At 43.8% G+C, this 23,992-nt stretch overlaps 1 protein-coding gene and 1 long non-coding RNA gene across 6 annotated transcripts in view; both read left to right on the plus strand.

Annotated features, from left to right (window-relative positions):
- LOC121639874 (gastrula zinc finger protein XlCGF52.1-like) overlaps positions 1 to 5,835 on the plus strand; it is a 37,856-nt gene extending 32,021 nt beyond the window's left edge. For 4 of the 5 annotated variants that reach the window (XM_041985456.1, XM_041985457.1, XM_041985458.1 and 1 more), the window contains 2 exons: positions 4,169 to 4,926; positions 5,011 to 5,835. In XM_041985456.1, coding sequence (XP_041841390.1) covers positions 4,270 to 4,926; positions 5,011 to 5,535 — 1,182 coding nt within the window. In that variant the 5' untranslated portion in view covers positions 4,169 to 4,269 and the 3' untranslated portion in view covers positions 5,536 to 5,835. The remainder of the gene's footprint in view (positions 1 to 4,168; positions 4,927 to 5,010) is intronic. The other variant, XM_041985459.1, reaches the window with a different exon arrangement.
- Positions 5,836 to 6,222: 387 nt separating this feature from the next.
- Positions 6,223 to 22,151, plus strand: LOC121639935. The gene is made up of 3 exons (XR_006010281.1): positions 6,223 to 6,315; positions 7,432 to 7,433; positions 22,141 to 22,151. It is a non-coding gene; the product is annotated as an uncharacterized LOC121639935 (long non-coding RNA).
- Positions 22,152 to 23,992: the final 1,841 nt, after the last annotated feature.

Here is a 23,992-nt window from a genome sequence, read left to right on the forward strand (position 1 = left end):
ATTAGTGATAAATACTTGAACTAATTATCATAATCAGCCTAGTACGTATAGTTGTTATGGATGCTGCCATTAAGAGTGGAAAAGGCAAAAACTGATAAAAAGACAACTTAAAAATGTTTAGAACAGCAAAATGAATAAATAAATAAAAATTCTGTCAATATTTTCTTTATTTTTAGTTAATTTTTTAAAGTGTTTTTTGTTTTTTAATTAAGAGTCTGGAACATGTCAAAACACTTTTTAAATGTTTTTGTCCACACTCTTCATTAAAAGACATTACTTTGATGGTAAGCAAGTGCAGGATCCTCCAGTAGCAGCTTTGTATGTTTCATTTTCAGCCTGGTCATGAAACAGAGGTGAATGTCATCTTCTCTGAGTGGCTGACTGTTTTTGGATCTCTGTGCTGCTGGCGAGAAGACCAAGCCTCGTATGAGAGGGGTCTGCACAGCACCCGCTCCTCATTGGGAAGAGTTAACTACCTTCATTCACCTCAGTCTCCAAAAGTCTACAATAATACCAGAAAAAGTAGCTAGATTTGTTGCTAGTCGCTTTTTTTTAAAATAAGTAAAAAAAAAAAAAAAGGTCGCAAGAGGGTCTCAAAAGTGATGCCTAAATTCCCCCAAGACCCGCCTCTTTCCACACATAAGCCAATCACAGTGGTCGTTCGTCCTCACATGCACATTGGCTGTCGTCTTCTTCGTTGGTGTTTGTTTCCTTTTCTCGTATTGAAGTTAGTTTGAGGCGACAAACCAGCTAATTTGCTCATTGCTGTGAATTACTGGGCTGAAGAGGGAAGTAGAAGTTTATTAGCGACAAAATAAATTCACTTATAACTACTACAAGGAAAAAGACCGGCAAATGTATAGGTCGCCATATTTAGTTATTTTAAAGCCAAAATAAAATATATTAAGTAATACTATAAACATCTGACAGCAGCTCATGTGTTCCCAGCTCATGTTAGAGGAGGAGAAGAAGCTGCCGGCGTACATTGACGTACATTGTCAGAATAGCATACTGTAGCCTTGTCTGTTGGTTTAGACTACTTTATCCAAACAGCATATGTCAGTATGCAGTTGTGATAGATAGGCTAAGAATACAGAAGAGGCTAAAATACAGAAAAACGGCATTATAAGTACAGTTTCATGTACTTCATCTGAGTTTCACTTAGTCATACAAGAAATGCACTTGGGCAATGTACAGTTAATATGAAATTTAAAACACCAAAATAGGTTGTAGCTTCACAGTTCACTGTAAACACAATTTCTGAGTAGTCAGTGGTGCTGAATTGATGGATCATTTTCAGTTTTTTCTGTGCTACAAATGCTAATTAACATAGTGTTTGCTATTCTGACATAGGCCAACATATGCCAAACTGACAGAACACCTAACTGTTGCTAACACATTTATCCTGTAGATTCCATGGAAAAATATGAACATAATATGAAAAATATATTGGATATGTGATAATTTGTGGTTTGGCATAAATAAAAGGCAGTTGAAATAATGTTGTTTAGTTACTTAAATTAATGGATACAGAATGGATTTAAAAGTATAACGTCACTGTGAGTGGGGGAAAAAACACTAAAAATCCTGATAATTGTTTGATAATCAAAATTAATGCATCCTGACACGGTGAACAAGACTGGAGATAGCACAGTCCCCTGAGGTACCCCCATACTGCTGCATCAAGCATAATGGGCCTTTAGATAGCACATTGCCCAGCCAGATAAACTTGATTACTTGTCAAGTAATCAACCATCATGGAGATGGTAGCTGTGTCGGAACTCATCACCCAGGTTCTTCTTAAGGCTGGTACACACATAAGGATTTTTTAAATCTGAAGGTTTTTTTTTTATTTGTTCGAGACCTCACATGTGAAGATAAAAATCCGGCATTAAACAGTGTTGATCGTACTGAGAAACACACACACACACACACACACACACACACACATTACTGTGTTAACATGACACATTTAAAGATCAGATGACAGTTTGCTGTGAAGTCACGTTGCAAATTCCAAACTTCACTGACAAATTTTCCATAAATGACTTAAATGTGGAAAAAAAGTCCACACAGAAAAAAGCTGCTTGTTAAATGTCCTGATTAAACTGTTTTTATTCAGTTGTCGCACATATTCTTAAAGTTCAGATCTGGGAAAACGTGCTGATGTAAACAAAACCTGTAAAGAATAGTGAATCCATTTTAAGCCGTAATACAACTTAGAAATGAAAACAATGACGGCAGATTCAGCCTGTTCAGCTATGCATGCTCCTGTGATGTGCACGTCTTTATCAACGTAACACCGCAGTGAGAGGAATACTCCTTTGTGTCTGATTATCAGGTAGGAGATGACTGTATGCAGTGCTGGCAGAAATCTGCTAACCTGTGTGCGCACTGGTCTGTGTGCTGTCGCATCACGGCCAAACTCCAAGAGAAGCTGACATACTTCAGACTGTTTTGTTTTAATAAAAGAACTCAGTGTAAACTTTCTATCTAGACTGTGACTATAAATAAAATACTGTGTAGTTTTCAACATTAGCTCAGTCAAGTCCGTTATTCCAATAAATTATCAGTCCGCTGCCTGAATTCTCTTGGCTGTGCTTGGATTGATAAAAAGCCCTTTGAATTGCTTTGTGTTGTAAGGTGCTATACACATTTTCTAGCAGTTTGAGGTTCCCCACATGTAATATCCTTCAATCCAGACTTATACTGATTTATTTATACAAGTTGTTGCCTGTTATGTAAATAGCTCTTTAACCAATCCAGAACAACACCTCGGAAGCCATACTTATCCATTTTGTAAACAATATGTCGGGATTCACAGTGTCAAATGATTTCTTCAGATAAAGAAATATTCCAAGTGCATATCTCTTTGTATCAATACATTTAGTTAATTCTTCCACCACCTCAATCAGTTCAAAGGATTTATCTGCATGTTTTTGTCTGACATTGATCTGCCATGGTACTACAGATGAAAATTAGAATGAAGAGCTAAATCTGGCAAATTAATCAATTAAAATGCATTTTTACATTTTAAATAAAGTTAAAAGAAAAAGAATCCTGAAACCTTAATGTTCTCATTTAAAGACAGGTTGGTACTGGTTAACCTATGGGTTGACTACCCTACAGGTAGGGGCAGAAAGTATTGATTGCGTTTAAAACGATGCCCCAGTATAATTAATCATTGGTTAGTTACTGAGCACTGTGCAAAGTCCGTTTATTTTATTAGGGTCACTTAATCTGCTTTAATCACATATTTTAGGTCATTCTTGCTTCGGTTATTTGTATTTACCAGGTTATTGCCTAATCATATAATTCAACAATATTTCAGTATTCATAAGTAGGATCAGTATCTCATTATTCATCAAGTGATTCTATATGTCTCACAGCTTGTGTTTATTTCCATCCTGGTGGTTTTTATCTGGGATAAATCTTCTGCTTCTATTGTCATCAGTACGTCAGTTGAAGGTTTGGTGGAAGGTTCAACACCGTCCAAGAGAGGGATTGTAGTGGCATGGGATTATTGAGAATAATCCAACTTGAATAAAACATGTTCAATCACAGTTCTCTCAAGCTGCTGTAATAAATGAGGAACATAATATGAACTGTGTGACTTGAATCAATTAGTCCAGGCTGAGTGGGGAAATAATTACTTCTGAACAGAAAGTTTGCTCACATGTCTAAATTCTACTATATGATTCCTGGCAATGTTTAGAAGTTTACGTCAAGCTGACCCAGTGCAATAGACTGAACTAAGCTGTTGTATGAGACAGGAAGTTTGGTTGCAGGGCAAATCATCCAAGAGAAGGAATGAACCTGAGGTCTATCATAGGGTGAGGGAGATGTCCATCACAAACCACAGAGCCAATAAAAGACTGACATGAATTTGTCAGGACCCCTGACCACTCGTTTGCTGCAGTGCTGTGTTGTTTGTTGATCAATGGATAAAGTTAAGGTGGTCAAAAGCTTTTCTTTTTTACAATTTATTTTCTGCAGCATTACTTAATCTTTTATAAAACACTGCTTCTTGTTGACTGAGGTATTGTGCATGCTGACATTTTAAAGGTGTGACTTTGGAGAACATCTGAGGGGAAGAGGTGGGGATTTTTCTGTTGCATGGCCTTAAAATCCAACTTCATTATTCTTTTTATTTCATTGTTCCCTGCAGATGTGGAGCAGTTGTTGGTGATTACAGAGGGGGTTCCTTGTAATGGATTCCGGACAAGCAGGACTTAGTGCCCCATCTCATTAAAGAGGAAAAGAGGAACTATGGCCCAGTCAGGATGGGGAGCAGTTGGTGATGGACTGGTGGAGAGTGTCACCAGTTTACCAATGATGATGGGTCCTCTGAAGAATGAGGATGATGATAAAGAATTTCAGCCTTGGTCATATTCAGCCCATCTTCATCAAACAAAAACTGAAGGCAACACAGAGGTAGAGGCTCCAACCAACAACCCATCTAAATGGATTAAATCAGAAACTGATGCAGAGGACTGTGGAGGACCAGAACTAAACAGTAACCCAGACCCAAACAGTTATTTACAACAAAATAGTGAAAGAAAGGCTTCAGACTCTTCTGAGATGAAACATGTATCACATTTTGGACCTAAAATGGAAGATGATGATAAAGACTGGAATGACAACAGGGGACATGGGTCAGGTGTAAACAGTGATGTGGAGTGTAATGCTGCCAAAAAATCCCTCAGCTGCTCTGAATGTGGTAAAGAGTTTCACTACCAGAAATCTTTCCAGAAACACTTAACACACCATTCAGGAAAAAGGTCTTTGAGCTGTTTGAACAATAAGAAACATTTTAAAGTGACAGAAAATGTAAATATCCAGAAAGGAGTCCACACAGAGAAAAAAACAGTTAAATGTGATGTTTGTGGTAAAGTCTTTACACTTAAAAAAAATCTGAGGATACACATGAGAGTCCACACAGGAGAGAGACCATTCAGCTGTGATGAATGTGGACAAAGATTTAGTCGAAAGACACACGTAACCCACCACATGAGAATCCACACAGGAGAGAGACCATTCAGCTGTGATGAATGTGGAAATAGATTTAGTCGAAAGATTAGTTTAAACCGACACATGAGAATCCACACAGGAGACAAACCATTCAGCTGTGATGAATGTGGACATAGATTTAATCAAAAGACGAGCTTAGACAAACACATAAGAGTCCACACAGGAGAGAGACCGTTCAGCTGTGATGAATGTGGACATAGATTTAGTCTAAAGACACACTTAAACCAACACATGAGAATCCACACAGGAGACAGACCATTCAGCTGTGATGAATGTGGACAAAGATTTAATCAAAAGACCAAGTTAAACCAACACATGAGAGTCCACACAGGAGAGAGACCGTTCAGCTGTGATGAATGTGGACAAAGATTTAGTGAAAAGGCAAACTTAAACCGACACATGAGAATCCACACAGGACAGAGACCATTTCCCTGTGAGGTTTGTGGTGAATTATTTAGGTGGCGTCTCTCTTTAAAACGACACATGCATGTTCACATAAAGTAGAAGAGGCACAGTTGCAGGATTTTGTTGCAAATCTGTATACGATGTGTTGTTTACAGTGTAGAAATGTGCTGATTAGAAGAACTTAGGGGGGTATTCCATGAAAGTTGCTAATTTATTTCCTTAAATTTAAATAGATGTTACCACTTGTAGCAAACCATGTCTTAGGTTATTTTAGAAACAATGAAAATGCCGATATATGATTCTATTTTAATATCTTAATATTAAGTATTTTGGCACTGTGCTGGATCTCTGGGTTGCAGAAATTTTATGCCAAATAAATAAATAATTCTATTAAGGTAATGTTGGTCCACTCTCTGGTCATTTCATGAATTGACTACTGCAACTCCTTACTAGCAGGCCTGCCTGCATGCTCAGTTAAACCTCTGCAGATGATCCAGAACGCAGCAGCACGTCTGGTCTTCAACCAGCCCAAAAGAGCTCATGTCACTCTGCTGCTAATCACTCTTCACTGGCTTCCAGTTGCAGCATGCATCAAATTCAAAGCTCTGCTTCTGGCTTACAAAACAATAACCCAAACTGTTCTTGTCTACCTTCACTCCTTAAAGGCAAAATAAGTAGCATTGACACCTAGTGTTTCAAATCAGAACTGCAGTCGAAAGAGAAAAACACGGAGAGTGTACCCCCCCCCCCCCCCCCCCCCCTCGGAGAGTTTTACATAGGTTGGTGAGAGGACGGTTCTTTTATACAATCTATGAAGGATGGAGAGCATAGCGCCAGCAAACATCATGATGAGGAGTGAAGATGATTCACACACACACAGTAAGTTCCTATGCTTTGCAATGCTAGCGCTATTTTCACGTGCTAATTTATGTTAGCATAAAATAGAGTGTAGACAAATGCTAAATTTATCAACAAATACCACGCAGCGGCAGTTTTCCCTTAGTCTCACTTAATAAATTCATTTGATAGTAATTTCAAGTTTATAAGGACATTTGTTGTTGTAAACTAACAGGCCACCAATTTACTCCATTAATACATCCATACAGTCACAAAAATTAATGAGTGCAAAGAAATAAATTAGACCAAAATCTTTGTAAATCAAGATAAACTTTTTGGTTAATTTAAGCAAAATTCTCCAGTGCTTACCTGTCGAGGAGAAACTGCCAGCTCAGACTTCTCCACCTTTCAAAAGATTCTCCAGTATTGATCCTTGTTTTATTCCGTTTCTGGTTGTTTGCTTTTTTTTTAGGAGGATGCAGAGGCTTTTTAGGTTTTTCTGGAACAATTTATGGTCCGCTTCTTTGACTAGCTTCCATACCTGCACGCTGCTGCTCTTTTGCCGACTTAAAATACCAAACGCTGCCTTGTTGTTAGGCAATCGTGGGGAGTCGCATATGACTGGTTAAGGAACCAGGAAGTTGGAAAAAGCAACACAGTGCACCCAAGTTATTCCGGCACGGAACTCTTATTTTGAAGGAGAAAATCTTGACAAAGACATTGTTTTTTTTTTTTTTTTTTTTTTTTTTTTTTTAACTTGTCTTGTCCAGCATCGTTGCAAACAGAATGATTGTCTGGCTGCTGTCTGGTGCTGGGCAATTTTACTCTATCAAGCAGGGATTTATACTACATGTATAAAGTCCCTCTTGATGACATGAAAAACTTTATTAAATCAGACTCTTAATGCTGGACTCGACCGGAGGGGACAGAGAGAGAGAGAGATAGAAAAGAAAGTAGAGAGAAGAGGGAGGGGAGAGAGAGGGACAGAAAGGGTGTGGGGAGTGCGGGTGGGGACTTAAAACATTATACAGAAAACCATGTAATCCATACTACTTGCAACATATATAGCTAAGATCATCCTGGCCAGTAGGTCATTACACAACTAGTTGATAATAGTAACAATAATAATAATCACAATAATAGTAATAATAATAATAGTAGTAGTAATAATAATAAGAGTAAGAGTAATAATAATAATAAGAACAGAAATAATAAAAAAAAAGAAAAAAAAAATATGATAATAGATATAAGTGAAACTGCTGTATTCAAGAACACGCGCAGAGAAACCTGTGTGGATATGCTGGAGAACTCGGCCACATGGCGACGCAAAGACTGTGTGGAGACGTTCAGGAAGGAGTGACCATGCAGAGTGATCATGCAGATGCCACCTCACTTGAACAGAGGCCAGAGTCAGGCCAGCGGTCCCGAGACCCAGGCCACCAGCCCCCCCGTAGGCTACAGATCCCGACCGGTCCACAGAGACGACCACTCGTCGACCACTCGACCACTGCCAGGAAGGCAGCAGCAGGAGACCCCAGCAGGAGCCGCCCCGCGGACACAGGGCACCGGCCCCGGCAGGCCGAGGCCAGCAGTCCCCGACCCCCCCCGGGCACCGGCCGCCCGGGACAGACGGGGCAGAGGGCCCGGGCCCAGGAGCGCAGGGACACCCCCCACCCCCACAGGCCAAGGGCCAGCACGCCACCCGGGGGGACCCGGCCCGCCCAGACGGCCACCGCCAGAGGCCAGCCCCACACCCCAGCGCCCAGCCGCACACCCCGAGAACCAGTCCTGCCCCCCCCCCCCAGACCAACACACACAAACACACACACTCTCCTTCCACTCCTCCATTCATCCTCCCACACATACACCATCCAACCCTTACATACTCTGTCCTCCCACACACACACACCATCCTTCCACCATCCATCCTTCCACACACACACCATCCTTCCACCATCCATCCTCCCACACACTCACCATCCTTCCACCATACACTCTCCCACACCTACCCCATCCTCCCACACACACATCATCCCTCCACCACTCATCCTCCCACACATACACCATCCTCCACCTTCACACCTCCCACACACACACACACACACCATCCTTCCACTACCCATCCTCCCACACATACATCATTCTCCTACACATACACCGTCCTCCCTCTCCTACACCAAACATCCACCTTCACGTACCCCATCCTCCCACACACACACACACCACCCCTCCATCACCCACTCTCCCAAACATACACCACTCCCCCACACACACACCATCCTCCCTCCCATACACCATCCATCCTCCTGCACACACACCATTCTTCCACCATCCATCCTCCCACACACTCCCCCTCCCTGCACCATACATTCTCCCACACATACCCCATCCTCCCCCACATACATCATCCCTCCACCATTCATCCTCCCACACCCACACCACCCCCCCCTCCCACACACCACACATCCACCTCCACACACCCCACCCTCCCACACACACACACCATCCCTCCACCACCCATCCCCCCACACACACACCACTCTCCCCCCCCCCACATACACACACACACACAAACAAACACCATCCCCCCACCACCATCCTCCCGCCACCCCACGCCGCGGGGGGACAGCCCCAGCCAGGAGGCGAGGAGACACGAGCCAGGCCCCCACCCCCCCCCACCCCGCCCCAGTCCCCCCACTCCCCACCCCCAAAACAGCACCTTCCCCCCAGGGCCAGCAGCCAAACCCCCCGGGACAGCCCGCCCACGCCCCGGGCCAACGCGACAGGCCACCCGGCCCACCCCGCCCCCGGGCCATCCATGGAGACAGGGGCGCTTGAAGACCCCATCGCCCCTCCCTCCCCCACTAGTGAGGGAATATATTATGTGCTGTTTGCAATTAAAAAAAGAGGGTTAAAATTGGGGGGCAGTAACTGCATTGAGGAGGGGGTGGGGCCACCTGAGCAGTCCCACCCACCTGACCTCGCATGTTCCACCCCCCAAAACGTGTTTGTATGTTGCAAATGTTATTTGTGCTCAGTGACTAAGTGGAATTAAAAGCTGGGAGGCATGCTGCCGCTCGGCGAAGCAACAGGGCCACTATGATGACCCCCCCTGCCCCGCCCAGCGCAACAAGCACACCCCCCACGGCCCTACCTGTGTATGTAGTGAAGAGTGGGGAGGGGAGGGGTCAGGAGATGTAGGTCCAGAGGGGGTAAGCCTCCCCCCTGGAAGACGACCCGCCAGTGGCTTAGGGCGCCCCCGTCCCCCGCCGGCCCCGAAGGGCGTCACAGGCCCAGAGCAGGCACCCCAACCCAGGCACGCCACGAACCCCCCCAGGGGCCAGCCACCAGCCCAAGGGGCCACTTTCCTCTTTCTGAGTGGGAGGGGGGCGAGGCGAAGGAAGGGAACCCCAGGCCCCCGCCCCCAACACCCAGCCAGGGCGCCCCCCAGAGGACACGTCCTAACCCCCTGCAAACGCACACACTCCCTTTTTTTTTTTTTTTTTTTTCTCCCCAGCCACTCACACACACTCTCACACACCTCTATATACCAACACCTCAATACGTGCACATACCTCCACACACACACGTCACGCACATACCTATAAACACACACACCGGTGCCCACATACACACACACTCTCATACCCCTCCATACACATACACCACTACACACACACTCACATACATACCTGCATATACACACAAGCACCTCCATACATACTCACGCCTCCACCCACTCCTTCACTCCTCCACACACACCTCGACCTCCACGTGCACACACTCATATATACATACCTTCACACACACCCACATCCCACATAGACCTCCACACACACACCCGCACACTACTCACACACACACATACACGCACACACCCAGACCTTCATACACACCCACACACACATACGGCACACACGTCCCTCTACACCCACCCACACACCAGCATACCCACAGACACACACACACACACACCCACACACAAACACACCCCCACCCAGGTTCCGGGGCTGCGACCAAGCACCAGGGCACGGACCAACCCCCGGCACGGCACATCCGGACGGGCCCAGCCCCCCCCAGCAGCGGCAGACCCCCCACCCCCAGGAGCGGGGGGAGACCCGACGCCCCAGAGCCCGGGGCCCCCACCCGGCCCACCCCGGGCCCGACCGGCCACCCGGCCAGGGGCCGACGGACACCGACCCAGGCACCCCGGCAGCCACCCCCCACCGCCACGAGGCAGCCCCACCCCGGGGCCCACCCAATGCCGCCCGCCCAGACCGGAACCCCCAGCCGACCCAGCAGCGGAGCAGCCTAGATCCCCACCCAGGAGACAACCGGAGACCTGAAGCCACCAGGGACCCCCCACCCACATCCGCCCCCATCCCAGCGAAGCCGCAATCCTCCACCTACATTAAGTGATGTAGCCAGTCACAGGGGACCAGAGGGAATGAAAGTCATCTGACTGGTTCCTGGAGGAGGCAGACATTGTCTCAATGCTGATGTGATCTAACAGGAGATTTCTAAACTGCTGGATAGACAAATTATTCTTATCTTTCCAGTTCACAAGAATAGTTTTCTTTGCGATGCATAAGACTGCGAGGACCAAGTTTATGGAGTGTATTCCTATGTTGGTGTCACCCAGGTCGCCCAGTAGGCAAAGTGTGGGGTTTGCTGGAAAACTAGTTTTAAACCATTTTGAGAGATCTTCACACACCTTAATCCAGAACCTTTGGACAGGTGTGCAGGACCACAGCGCATGGATGTAGCTATCAGAGGTGTTCTCAGAGCAGTGTGGGCAGATATCTGATGGTGAAAGGCCCATCCTGAACATCCTGTGTCCTGTATAATGAGTTCTATGGAGAATTTTGAATTGTATTAGTTGTATATTTGAATTCTGAGTCATTTTAAACGTGTTTAAACATATTTGCGACCATCTTTTCTGATCAAAGTTATTAGATAAATCATCTTCCCATTTTGAAGTCGGGAGAGATATCCTGTCTTCTAGCTTTGCAAGTAATCTATATATTTTTGATAATAATTTTGGAGTATTATGATTCAGGAATTCTGCTATTCTGACAGGAAGCTGCAAGTCTAACTGTACAGGGGTATACTTCTTACATATAACTGATTTTAGTTGGTGGTACTCTAAGAATTTATTGCTGTTGATTCCATACTGTGAGACAATTGTGTTGAAAGATACAAAGTTTCCATTTTCTATTATCTGTCCTAACTGTTGTATTCCTTTAGTCTTCCATTGAGTGAAGTTTATCATCTTTTTGTTCTGCAGGATGTCAGGGTTGTTCCAGATGGGTGTAAGTCTACATGGAAAGAGGGAAGATCTGGTTATCTTACAGAATTCCCACCAAGCCATTAAGGAAAAACGGATGTTAAGGCTTTTAAAGCACTTATATGGTTTAATGGTTGAGCTGATGAACGGCAGGTCAGAGATGACTAAGTCCTCACACAAAGCCTGCTCCACATCTAGCCACGGCTCATCCAGATAACTGGGTTTGAGCCACTTGGAGATGTACTGCAGCCTGTTAGCTATAAAGTAGTTATTAAAGTTTGGTAGGTCCAGTCCTCCTCTATCTTTAGTCTGCTGTAAGGTTTTAAGACTGATACGTGACGACTTGTTTTTCCAAAGAAACTTGGATATGAAAGAGTCCAGAGATTTAAACCAACTGGTGGAGGGTTTAGTGGGTATCATTGAAAATAAATAATTAACTTTAGGTAGGATCATCATCTTAATGGTGGCAACTCTCCCCATTATTGAGATGGGTAAGCGCCTCCACCGTAAGAGATCATCTTCTATTGTTTTTAGTAGCTGAACATAGTTTAATTTTGTTAAATCTGATAATCTGGGGGAAATATTTATACCTAAATATCTAATGTTTCCTGTCTGTATTTTGATATTAGGGATGTTTTGTAGGTCACAGTTGATGGACATGGCTGTAGTCTTAGACCAGTTAATAGAATAATCAGATATTGATGAGAACTTATTAATAACCGTGATTGTCTGAGAGAGTGATGTTTGTGAGTTCTGAAGGAAGAGTAATACATCATCTGCATAAAGACTTATTTTATGTTCTATATTTTTGCCCTGGATTCCTTTAATTTCTATATTTTGTCTAATAGCAGCTGCTAACGGCTCTATGAAAATGGCAAAAAGTGAGGGGGAGAGTGGGCAGCCCTGTCTGGTGCCTCTCTGTAAGCGGAAGCTTGGAGAAGTTTGATCGTTGGTTTTCACACATGCATTTGGGTTATTATATAATATTTTAATCCACTCTATGAAAGAAGGTCCAAACCCAAATTTGTCTAGTGTTGCAAATAGAAACTTCCAGTTTACCCTGTCGAAGGCTTTTTCTGCATCTAGAGAAATGATTGTGGATTCTAGATTATGTAAAGTAGAGTAATCAATGAGGTTAATTAGTCTACGTGTGTTAGTAGATGAATGTCGACCTTTTATAAAACCTGTCTGGTCCGGATGTATTATAAGAGGGGTTATTTTTTCTATCCTTCTGGCAAGAGCTTTACTAATTATTTTCAGGTCTACATTTATTAAAGATATGGGACGGTAACTGGATGGAAGTGTGGGGTCTTTGCCTGGTTTTAGCAATAGTGTTATATTAGCTAAGTTCATATTTTGCGGTATTTTTTGTTTTTCCTGTATTTCTAACAACATATTATAAAATGTAGGAGCTAGCGTTGTCCAGAATTCCTTGTAAAATTCTGCTGAGTAACCATCTGGACCCGGGGCTTTATTGTTGGGCATATGTTGGAGAGCTTCGTGGAGTTCATCTACAGTAATAGGTGCATCTAAATTTATTTTATTTTCATTTTTTAGTTTTGGTAGATTAATGTTGTTTAAAAATTGTTCAATATGTTCATCTGTTGGATTAATCTGTGATTCATATAATGTTTTATAGAAGCTTCTAAACGTGTCATTTATCTTGTCTGGGTCATGGCTGATGTTTCCGTCTTGATCTTTAACAGAGGAGATTGTTGTTTTCTCCTTGTTTGTTTTTAGTTGATTTGCTAAAAACTTTCCAGATTTGTTACTGTGTTCAAAGTTCTCCAAGCGAAGTCTTTGCACTAAAAACTGTGTTTTTTTATCTATAATTTCTTTAAGCTGCAATTTAGTTTTCCTTATATTATTCATTGTGTGCTCTTCGGGGGAAATGCGGTAAGCCTCCTCCAATGATTTAATCCTGAGTTCTAATTCTAAAACTCTTGCTGTTTCCTTCTTCTTCTTATGTGAGGAGAAGGAAATTATTTTCCCTCGCATTACTGCTTTTCCTGCTTCCCATAGGAGACACGCTGAAGTTTCAGGCATGTCATTTTTTTCTATATAAATTGACCATTCTTTTTTAAAATAATCAATGAACTCAGGATCTTTCAATAAAGAGGTGTTGAATCTCCAGCTTTTACCAATCGGTTTATTATTTTTGTTTCTCAGAGTGAATGAAACTGGTGCGTGATCGCTAATGCTGATTGGATGTATCTGAGTCTCTGAAATGTCGCCCATTAGTGAGTTACTATTTAATATATAATCTATTCTAGAGAAGGAGTGGTGAACTGAAGAGAAGAAGGTGTATTCTCTTAGTTTAGGATGGTGAGAGCGCCAAGCATCGCAAAGACCAAAATCCTTCATGTACTGTTTGATAGTTTCTGACGACTGCCAGACTCGATGACTACCTGATGTGCTGCAGCGATCTTGTTCAGTCAAGACTACATTAAAATCACCAGCTAGCACTATTCTGTTATCTGAATAATTCTGGAGTGTAGCAAACAGGGAGTGGAAAAAGGAGGGATCATCTGCATTGGGGCCGTACACATTGGTAATACATAATTTGATATTACAAATAGATAATAAAGTTATCAGAAATCTGCCTTCCGGATCCGCTACTGTGCTATCAATGTCAAAATTTAGTCTCTTATTAATAAGAGTAGCTACTCCTCTTTGCCTAGAATTGTAACAAGCTGAGTAAACATGAGGAAACTGAGCTGTTTGAAGAAGGTCTATGGTTGAGTTTGTTAAATGAGTCTCTTGTAGTAAGACAATGTCAGCCTGCAGCTCCTGTAATTTATTAAAGATCTTCAACCTCTTCTCCCTGGAACCGGCTCCATGTACATTCCAACAGACGATTTTTAACATGGTTATTGTGAACGGTTTAATGCTTCATGCGTGTTACTGACGCGTGTGTCTTTGTGCGCCCCTCTTGCGTGTTCGCGCGTGTTTGCATGCAGCCTGATTGCGCGCGTTTGTCCGTATGTTAAATGTCCGTATATGTACCTTAATGCGTGTTCTCTCATACATAAAACGCGAGTGTTTATATTTATCATGTATGGTGCGGCTGTGCGTCCTGACGGTTTTTCGACCGGCCGCGTGCGCTGCTGATATTACGAGCTGGATTACAATTAACAGTGAAAGCGTGAAAGATAGTGAAAAGTGAGAAAAGTATTTGTGTGAAATATAAAAACAAAACAGAAAAAAATACATCGATCTAGGTGTCGAGGCTGTGGTGAGACGAGCAGTGTGTTCTACTGTCAGTGATCTATAATGGCGAGTTAAGAGTGATCATTTGGAGAGATTGACATACAGCACCTGGGATCAGAAGAGCCACGGAGTGACGTCCGGGTCGCGGTACAGTTGTCCATTAATAAACAGTTTATCCACCGCGATGACAGCGCGAGCGCCATTAGCCATAGATTTCCTTCTGATGGGAAACAGGACTCTCCGTCGGTCCAGAATCTCTCTCGGATATTGGTCGTTTACTCCGAAGTTGGTCCCCTTCAGTTCGCGGCCCTGGTTCTTCACCTGCTCCTTCTGTTTGAAGCTGACGAACTTCGCTACGATGGGTCTTGGTCTGCTGGACCCGGGTTTCCTCCCGCCGAGCCGATGGACTCTGTGAAAGGAGATGTTTTTCACCGTTTCCTCCGGGAGCTTCAGGTGGGTTTTGATGAAGTTTTTCACCGTGGTCTCGGGGTCCTCCTCCGTCTGCTCTGGAATCCCTGCAAATACCAGGTTCTCTCTCATGCTCCGCGCCTGCAGATCGATCACCGTTTCCTTAATCTTCTTATTTTCATCTGAGAGACGGGTCAAGCCCTCGGTGAGGGATTTTACTGTCTCTCTGAGACCGGCATTTTCTGCAGCCAGACTTTCCACCTGCTTCTGGCTGAATTCTAATGATTCACGTAGCGCCTGGAACTCTTTGTGGAGAATTTCTACCAGACTCAAACGCGCATCAAAACTACTGAGTTTCTTATCTATGGAGATCAGAACATCTGTTGAGTCGTTCCCCGGTGGTGAAATAGCTCCAGGTGAATCCTCATTTCGCTGTCTCTTGGATTTAGATGAGGTGGAGGGGGTGGAGGTGTTGTTTGGTTTCCCCATGACGATTCTGTCGTAACAACGATCTATAAAATCTGTCAGGCTGGCCAAATCCTCCCCGCTGTGCTCCAGAGTGTACCTTTTAAAGACACTATAGTCCTACTTTAAAGAATATTTTTTGATTAAGTTGGCACAAAATACAATCGAATGAAAGTAGAAATGTTTGGGCGCGCCTAGTTTGAATCTGCCGTCTCCCCCGGAACTACGTCACCTACAGCATTAGCGTCACTTACCTGCCACCAGCGACACCTACCTGCCTCTCCTCTTCAGAACAATGATCCTAATGGACGCTGCAAAGACATTGTTGATGTAGGAGACAGATTGTTTATAGGGAAGCTTCCTTTTATCCCTCGCAGCAAATGAGAACATTTTAAATTATTTTTAAGGAAAAAATCCTAATTATTCAGCCCTTAATCCAGAGCTACACTCCCTCTCCACAGTTACACTGCCAGTGAAAGATGCCTTGTGCTCCCACCACAACGTGCCACAAAATCAGTAGCTAGACTCTTTTCCTCAGCTGTCCCCCGGTGGTGGATCGATCTATCTAACTCCGTCCGATCCGCAGAGTCCTTATCCACTTTCAAGAGAAAGCTAAAGACTTAGCTGTTTAAGAAGCATTTCCACACTTAGCTTCACTCTTCTACTTGTCAGAATGAGTCAAAGCGCAAGAGCAATAAACCAGCAACTAGAAACTGGAGATTTAATACGTCACTACTTAAAGATCCTGAGTTTATCAGCTACTTCAAAAGAGAATGGTCCTTATATCTAGAAAGTAACGACTTGCCAGAAACTTCAGCAAGTGTTCTTTGGGAAGCAGGAAAAGCAGTAATGAGAGGGAAAATAATTTCCTTCTCTTCTCATAAGAAAAAGAAGGAAACTTTGAGAATTTCAGAGTTAGAACTCAGAATTAAATCCTTAGAGGACGCTTACCATGTCTCCCCAGAAGAACACACACTAAATGCTATAAGGAAAGCTAAACTTGAACTTAATGAAATAATAGATAAAAAGACGCAATTCTTGGTGCAAAGACTTCGCTTGGAGAATTTTGAGCATGACAACAAATCCGGAAGGTTCCTGGCTAATCAGTTAAAAACAAATAAGGAGAAAACAACCATCTCCTCTGTCAGAGATCCAGAAGGAAACATCAGCCACGACCCTGACAAGATAAATAACACTTTCAAAGAATTCTATAAAACATTATATACATCACAACTAACTACAACAGATGACAATATTGATAAATTTCTTAGTAACATTAATCTTCCACAATTAAAACATGAAGATAAAATGGTCTTGGATTCCCCCCTTTCAGTCGGCGAACTCCATGAAGCTCTCCAGCATATGCCCAACAATAAAGCCCCAGGTCCAGATGGTTACCCAGCAGAATTCTACAAAGAATTCTGGACAACGTTGGCACCCACTTTCTACAATATGATATTAGAAATAAAGGAAAAACAAAAAATACCTTCAAATATGAACCTAGCCAATATTACTCTACTATTAAAACCAGGTAAAGACCCGACACTTCCATCCAGTTACCGTCCAATTTCATTAATAAATGTAGATCTCAAAATAATTAGCAAAGCTTTGGCCAGAAGAATAGAAAAAATAACCCTCTAATAATACATCCTGACCAAACAGGCTTTATTAAAGGTAGACATTCCTCTACTAACATGCGTAGATTAATTAACATCATAGATTATTCTACTCTACATAATCTGGAATCCACAGTAATTTCTTTAGACGCAGAAAAAGCGTTTGACCGAGTAAACTGGAAATTTTTATTTGCAACGTTAAACAAATTTGGGTTTGGGTCATCTTACATAGATTGGATAAAAATATTATATAACAACCCAAATGCATGTGTGAAGACCAATGATCAAACCTCTCCAAGCTTCTGTTTGCAGAGAGGCACCAGACAGGGCTGCCCACTTTCTCCATCACTCTTTGCTATTTTTATTGAACCCCTAGCTGCTGCCATAAGACAAAACAAAGAAATTAAAGGAATCCATGCCAAAAATATAGAACACAAGATAAGTCTTTATGCTGATGACGTATTACTCTTTCTCCAGAACTCACCGACGTCTCTCCCCCAGACAATCACACTTATTAACACATTCTCATCAATATCTGAATACTCTATTAACTGGTCTAAGACTATTATTATGCCCATCAACTGTGACCTACTAAACATACCCAATACTACAATACAGTCTGGAAACATTAGATATCTAGGCATAAACATTTCCCCCAGGTTATCAGAACTAACAAAGCTAAATTATGTCCAGCTACTTAAAGCAATAGAGGATGATCTCTCACGGTGGAGGCGCTTACCCATATCACTCATGGGGAGGGTTGCCACAGTTAAAATGATGGTTCTATCTAAAGTAAACTACCTGTTTTCAATGATACCCACTAAACCATCCTCCAGTTGGTTTAAGTCACTGGACTCACATATATCTAAATTATTATGGAAAAATAAGCCATCACGTATCAGTCTAAAAACTTTACAACAGACTAAAGATAGAGGTGGATTGGAGCTACCCAACTTTAATCACTTTTTCTTAGCTAACAAGCTGCAGTATATCTCCAAATGGCTTAAACCTAGCAGTCTGGATGAAACATGGTTAGATGTAGAGCAAGCATTGTGTGAGGATGTGTTTATCTCTGATCTGCCATTCATCAGCTCAACCATCAAAACACATAAGTGTTTTAAAAGCATCAATATCAGTTCCTCCTTAGTGGCTTGGTGGGATTTTCTAAAAATAACCAAATCCTCACTTTTTCCATGTAAGTTTACACCCCTCTGGAACAACCCTGACATCCTGCAAAACAAAAAGCTTATCAATTTTACTCAATGGAAAAATAAAGGAATAAAACAGTTAGAACATATAATAGAAAATGGAAACTTCTTATCATTTAATATTCTCACTTCACAATATGGAATCAGTAGCAAAACATTTTTAGAATATCACCAGCTTAAATCTATTATATGTAAAAAATATACCATTAATCAATTAAACTTACAGCTACCTATTAGGGTGGCAGAATTCATGAATTTCAATGCCCCAAAGCTATTATCAAAAACATATAGACTATTATCTAAACTAGAAGACTCAATCTGTCTTCCAACTTCAAAATGGGAGGGTGACTTATCCAGTAACTTTAATAAAGATAAATGGTCACAAATATGTTTAAACACCTTTAAAATGACTAAAAATTCAAATATGCAACTAATACAATTCAAAATTCTGCATAGAACTCATTATACAGGACAAAGGATGTTCAGGATGGGTCTGTCACAATCAAACATCTGCACACACTGCAATGAAAACACACCAGATAACTACCTCCATGCCTTGTGGTCCTGCACACCTGTCCACAGGTTCTGGCTTCAGGTATGTGTGGACATGTCAACATGGTTTAAATGTAATATTCCTACAATCCCCGCACTATGTCTACTAGGTGACTTGGGTGACATTAATATGGCAATTAACTCTGCACACATGATACGCACAGCATTATGCATCGCAAAGAAAACTATCCTTGTGAAGTGGAAAAACAAAAATAATCTGTGTATTCAGCAGTTTAGGAATCTCTTAGTTGACCACATCAGTAATGAGACAATGTCTGCCTCCTTAAAGAACTATTCGGCTGAATCTCATTCCTTCTGGTCCCCTGTGCTTAGTTCCATCACTTAGTGTAGGTGGAGGACTGTGACCTCGTTGCTATGGGGGTTTGAGAAAGGGCCGGGAGTGACTGGCGGTTGCGGGTTCTTTGTGGTTGCCCGTGATGCGGGACCAGGCTGCTCTGCGGTGGGGGTGGCTCTGAGTCTGGCCCTGTTGGGGGCTGTGGGGGCCAGCGGTTGGAGTCGCCTCGTGGCGGGGGGTGAGGCCACTGGTGGTGCCTGGGTTGGTGGGCGTCGGTCCTGAGCCGGGTGGCCGGGCTATTCTGGGGCGGGCTGGGCGGGGGTTCTGGGCTCTGGTGCCTGGGGGTGGTCCTCCTCCCTCCGGGGTTGTGGGCTCCGTATGTGCCTGGGGTCTGGGCCTGCCCGGATGTGCTGCCATGGTGTGGGTTGGTGCATGCCCTGGTGTCTGGTTGACACCCTGGGACCCAGGGTATGGCCCGGGGGCAGGGGGGGGTGTAGGGGTTTGAAGGAGGGCTGAGTGGGATTCGGGGGATTATAGGGGGAGGTGCTGGGGTGTGAGACAGGGATGCTTGTATGTTGTGTGTGTGTCTATACTTTGGATGTTTGTATGAATGGGGGGGTATGTTTGTGTGCGTGCGTATGCATGTGTTAGGATGAGTGGGGTTGTGTCTGGGGAGTGAGAGTGGGAGGGTTGGATGCTGTGCGAGTGTTTATATTTTTTGGGTGGGGCTGAGAGGGCATATGTGAGTTATGATGAGTGGGAGTGTGCAAGGAAATAGGTGTGTGCATGTGTTTCTGTGTGTGGTTGGGGCGGGGTTAAGTGCACTTGTGGGGGGGGGGGGGCTTGGGCGGGCCTGGGGGTGGTGGGCCGTGGGTCTGCCGCTGTCCCCATCCTCTCATTCCCCGTTAGGGGTGTGGGAGGGTGGGAACTTTCTGGGGTGGGTGGCGGCTCACTGGCTGCGGTCCCTGAATGGCCCGGTCGTGGGGGGCGGCCTCTCCTGGCCTGTCTTGCCCTGGGGGGCCTCCTGGGGAGCAGGGGTCCCTAATGCCACTAAAGGCTCATCATCCAGAGGGAAGTTTGCTTCATCCCCGGACCCCTCTTACTTCCCGCTCTCTCTGTCTCACACACACACACACGTAGGGAGTTGGGAGGCGTGGGGCCATGAGGGGTGGAACGGAGGAGACCATTCAGTGGTCTCCTTGGATGCACCCCGTGGCTGCTCGCCTCTCAGTTTTAATTGCACCAAGACACCAAAACACAAGAAACACAACACACAAACAACACCTGGGGGGCATGGCATGTGGTGCATGGCGGGCAGGGCCACTTAGGTGGCCCGGCTCGCGGCTCATTGCAGTCACTGCCCCTCAATTTTAATTGCACACAACACACACTACATAAACAGTCAGGAGCGGGGAGGGAGAGGGTATTGGGGACCTCTTGCGCCCCTGCTCCTCCTGTGTGGCTGGGGGCGGGCGGGGGGGGGTTGCCCCGGGGCCGGGTCCCGGGATGGCTGCGCTGGTGGGCTGCTGGCTCTATGGGGGTTGGGGCCCGCTGTCCGCTGGTCCGCCTGGGGTGTCCCCCACGGGGCATGGTGAGAGGGTTGTGTGTGGCGTGATTGTGTGGTGGTGAGCGATTGTGGGTGCGGCACGGGGGAGGGTGTGAGTGTGGGGTTATATGGGGTGCAGGTTGAAGTAGATGGGGAGTGGGGGGAGGGGCACGATAGCACCCTGGTTCCCGGGGTGTGCGGCTGGAACATCGGGGTGTGTGCTGGCCTACGCCGGGTGGCTGTCTGGGGGGGCCTGGTCCTCCTGGGCATGTTGCGGGCCCTCTGCCTTTGGGAGGTGGGGCGGCCGCCTTCGCTTGGGCTGCCCTAGGTGGGCCGGTCCCTGGCGGGGCCGGCGGCTGCTGATCTTGGCCCACTGGGGCCTGTGCCCCGGGACCGTGGGGGGCTCTTGCTGGGGCTCTCCTCTGCTGCCCTACGGGTGGGGCTGGAGTTGTCTTTGTGGTGGGGTGGCATGGGTTGGTGCTCCGGGTCTGCTGCTGAGGGCCCGGCCCAGGCCCTGGTCTGCCTCTGGCCTCCGTGGAGGCGAGGTCGCATTTGCATGATCTCACTCACCACTCTTCATCACTGATCACTCCTTGTTTCTCATGCTCTGCATGCTGACACAGTCACTGAGTTGTCTAGTGGGTTTTCAATATTAAGCGATAATTATTAAAAAAGGAAAAAGAGGAGAAAGGAAAAAAAAAAAAAATTGTATTTTTCCTGTGAGTTAGTATCTGGTTGCTGTTATGTCTTTTTGATTTGATTTGGTTATTACTTAAAAACTCTTAATGACTGGCAGCCCTGTTTTTTTTTTTTTTTTTTTTTTTTTTTTCTGTGTGTGTGTTTCTGTGTTTCTGCTTTTGTAAAAGTTGTAGGAAATTTTCTGGTGTGTTCATGTACAGGTGTAACAGTTTGTTGTCTGGTGATGGTGTGGATTATAGGGTCGTTTTCCTTCTGTCTGTGATCTTTTTGTCTCCTTTCTTCTTTCCCTTTTGCTCTTTTCTTTGCTATTTTCCATCTTTTTCTGTCCCCTCCGGTCAGGTCCAGCAAAATGACATAGATTCCGTGATTCAAAGTAAATAAATAAATTAATTAATCACATTATCAAGAGGAGCCTTACCCATAGGCCTCCCCTTGGCAGAGCAAATTTGTTCAGCACGATACAGCAACCAGATTATCATTTTGCTTGCTATGATGCTGGAGAGGACAAGTTAAAAAAAAAAAAAAAAAAAAAAAAAAAAAGAATGAGTCAAAGCTTTGTCCAGCTCTTTGGCACAACTCAGCACTGAGTAAGCTGTATACACTTACCAAGATGTTATTCTGTAATGAAATCATAATCTTGTATTTAAACCAGTGTTTCTCAGGTCCTTGGAGCCCACTGTCATGTATGTTTTAGACATGACCCTTCTCCAAGACATCCGATTAAGATTAATGAACTCCCTCAAGTTATTTACAAGCCATTTAACGAGTCATTAATTTCCTTCAAGTGTGTAAAAGTAGGGTTACGTCTATAACATGCAGGGCAGTGTGTCCTGAGGACCTGGACTGAGAAACATTGATTTAAACAAAGGACTATTATAAAGAGAGAGAGCGAGAGAGAAGCACTTCCTCTAGCACTACATGACAGCACCTAGGTCCAACTGGACTCACAGCAGTCTGACTACCACTTAATTATGATGTTCCATCTTGTTTGAATTCTTGCTTGTGTTGTTCTTACTCTCAGATGTAAGTCGCTCTGGAGAAAAGCATCTGCCAAATGACTGTAGAATAAAGTAGTAGAATAATGTTGCACTAATGTGGATTATTGTCATGTTGAGTTCATCTACCAATTGTACACAAAATCGATACTATCAGATCCAGTCTTTTATCCGAACATATTGTTGATTTTAACAGATCTGAACCTGCTTTTATCTGGGGAAACACTGGAGCGTTTTGTCCTGGTTGATGCAACGATGCTAGGCCGAGTTTTCTCCAAACTAAACCAAACACTTCCTTTTAGATCAAATTCCCACATCAGTTTTAAAAACGGTTTATGATTTCTTTGAGTATGAACCTTTAAATATAGTGAATTATTTTCTTCAGACGGGTGTTTTCCCATCTGCCTTCAAAACCGGCAGTGGTGAGGTCCCTTCTGAAGAAGAATAATTTAGACCCCACTGTTTTTAATAATTACTGACCTGTATCCAACCCACCATTTTTAAGTAAAATCATAGAAAAAGTTGTTTTTATTAAGTTAAATGACTTTTTGGATAAAACAATATTTTGGAAAAATATCAATCTGGTTTTAAGAGAAACCACAGTACCGAGACGGCGCTTTTAGAGATTGTTAATGACCTCAGGTGTAATTTTGATGCACAGAAACTTTCAGTTCTGGTTCTACTGGATCTAAATGCTGCCTTTGATACAGTAGATCACCAGATTTTATTAAACAGACTCAGAAGTCTGGTGGGCCTCTCAGATACTGTTCCTAAATGGATTTATTCCTATCTCACAGATCGACAGTTTTAAGTATGGATACATGCTTCTCAAAGATTCATAAAATCTAATGTGGGGTTCCCCAATGATCAATTTTAGGCCCACTTCTTTTTAATTTGTACATGTTGCCTCTTGGGGATGTCATCAGGAGACACGCCATTGATTCACACAGCTATGCTGATGATACACAGCTTTACATTGCCGTGTCTCCTGATGACCTGGAGCCAATTAACACTCTTTTAAACTGTATTTTAGATATTAAGTCATGGATGGCAGAGAATTTCTTACAGCTCAATCGGGACGAAACAGAAGTTTTAATTATTGGTCCTGAAGACAAGTGAGAGATCCTTTTACCAAAATTACAAAACTTTAAATATTCTCAGTATGTGAGAAATCTGTATGTCCTTTTTTATTCTGAGCTTGATTTCATTCTACACATTGGAAATGTCACAAAGACAGGAATTTGATCATCTTAAAAACATTGCCAGAATCCGCCCTTTTCTCTCTCTTGCCAGCACCGAGGTGCTGATGCATGCTTTTAATTCTGGTAGATTAGATTACTGTAATACTCTGCTCTCTGGTCTACCCAAAAAGTCTTTTTCTAACCTGCAATTAGTCCAGAACTCTGCAGCACATGTTCTGACGAGGACCACAGGGCGG

The sequence above is a fragment of the Melanotaenia boesemani genome, chromosome 5 (assembly GCF_017639745.1).
Source record: "Melanotaenia boesemani isolate fMelBoe1 chromosome 5, fMelBoe1.pri, whole genome shotgun sequence".
NCBI classification, from domain to species: domain Eukaryota; kingdom Metazoa; phylum Chordata; class Actinopteri; order Atheriniformes; family Melanotaeniidae; genus Melanotaenia; species Melanotaenia boesemani.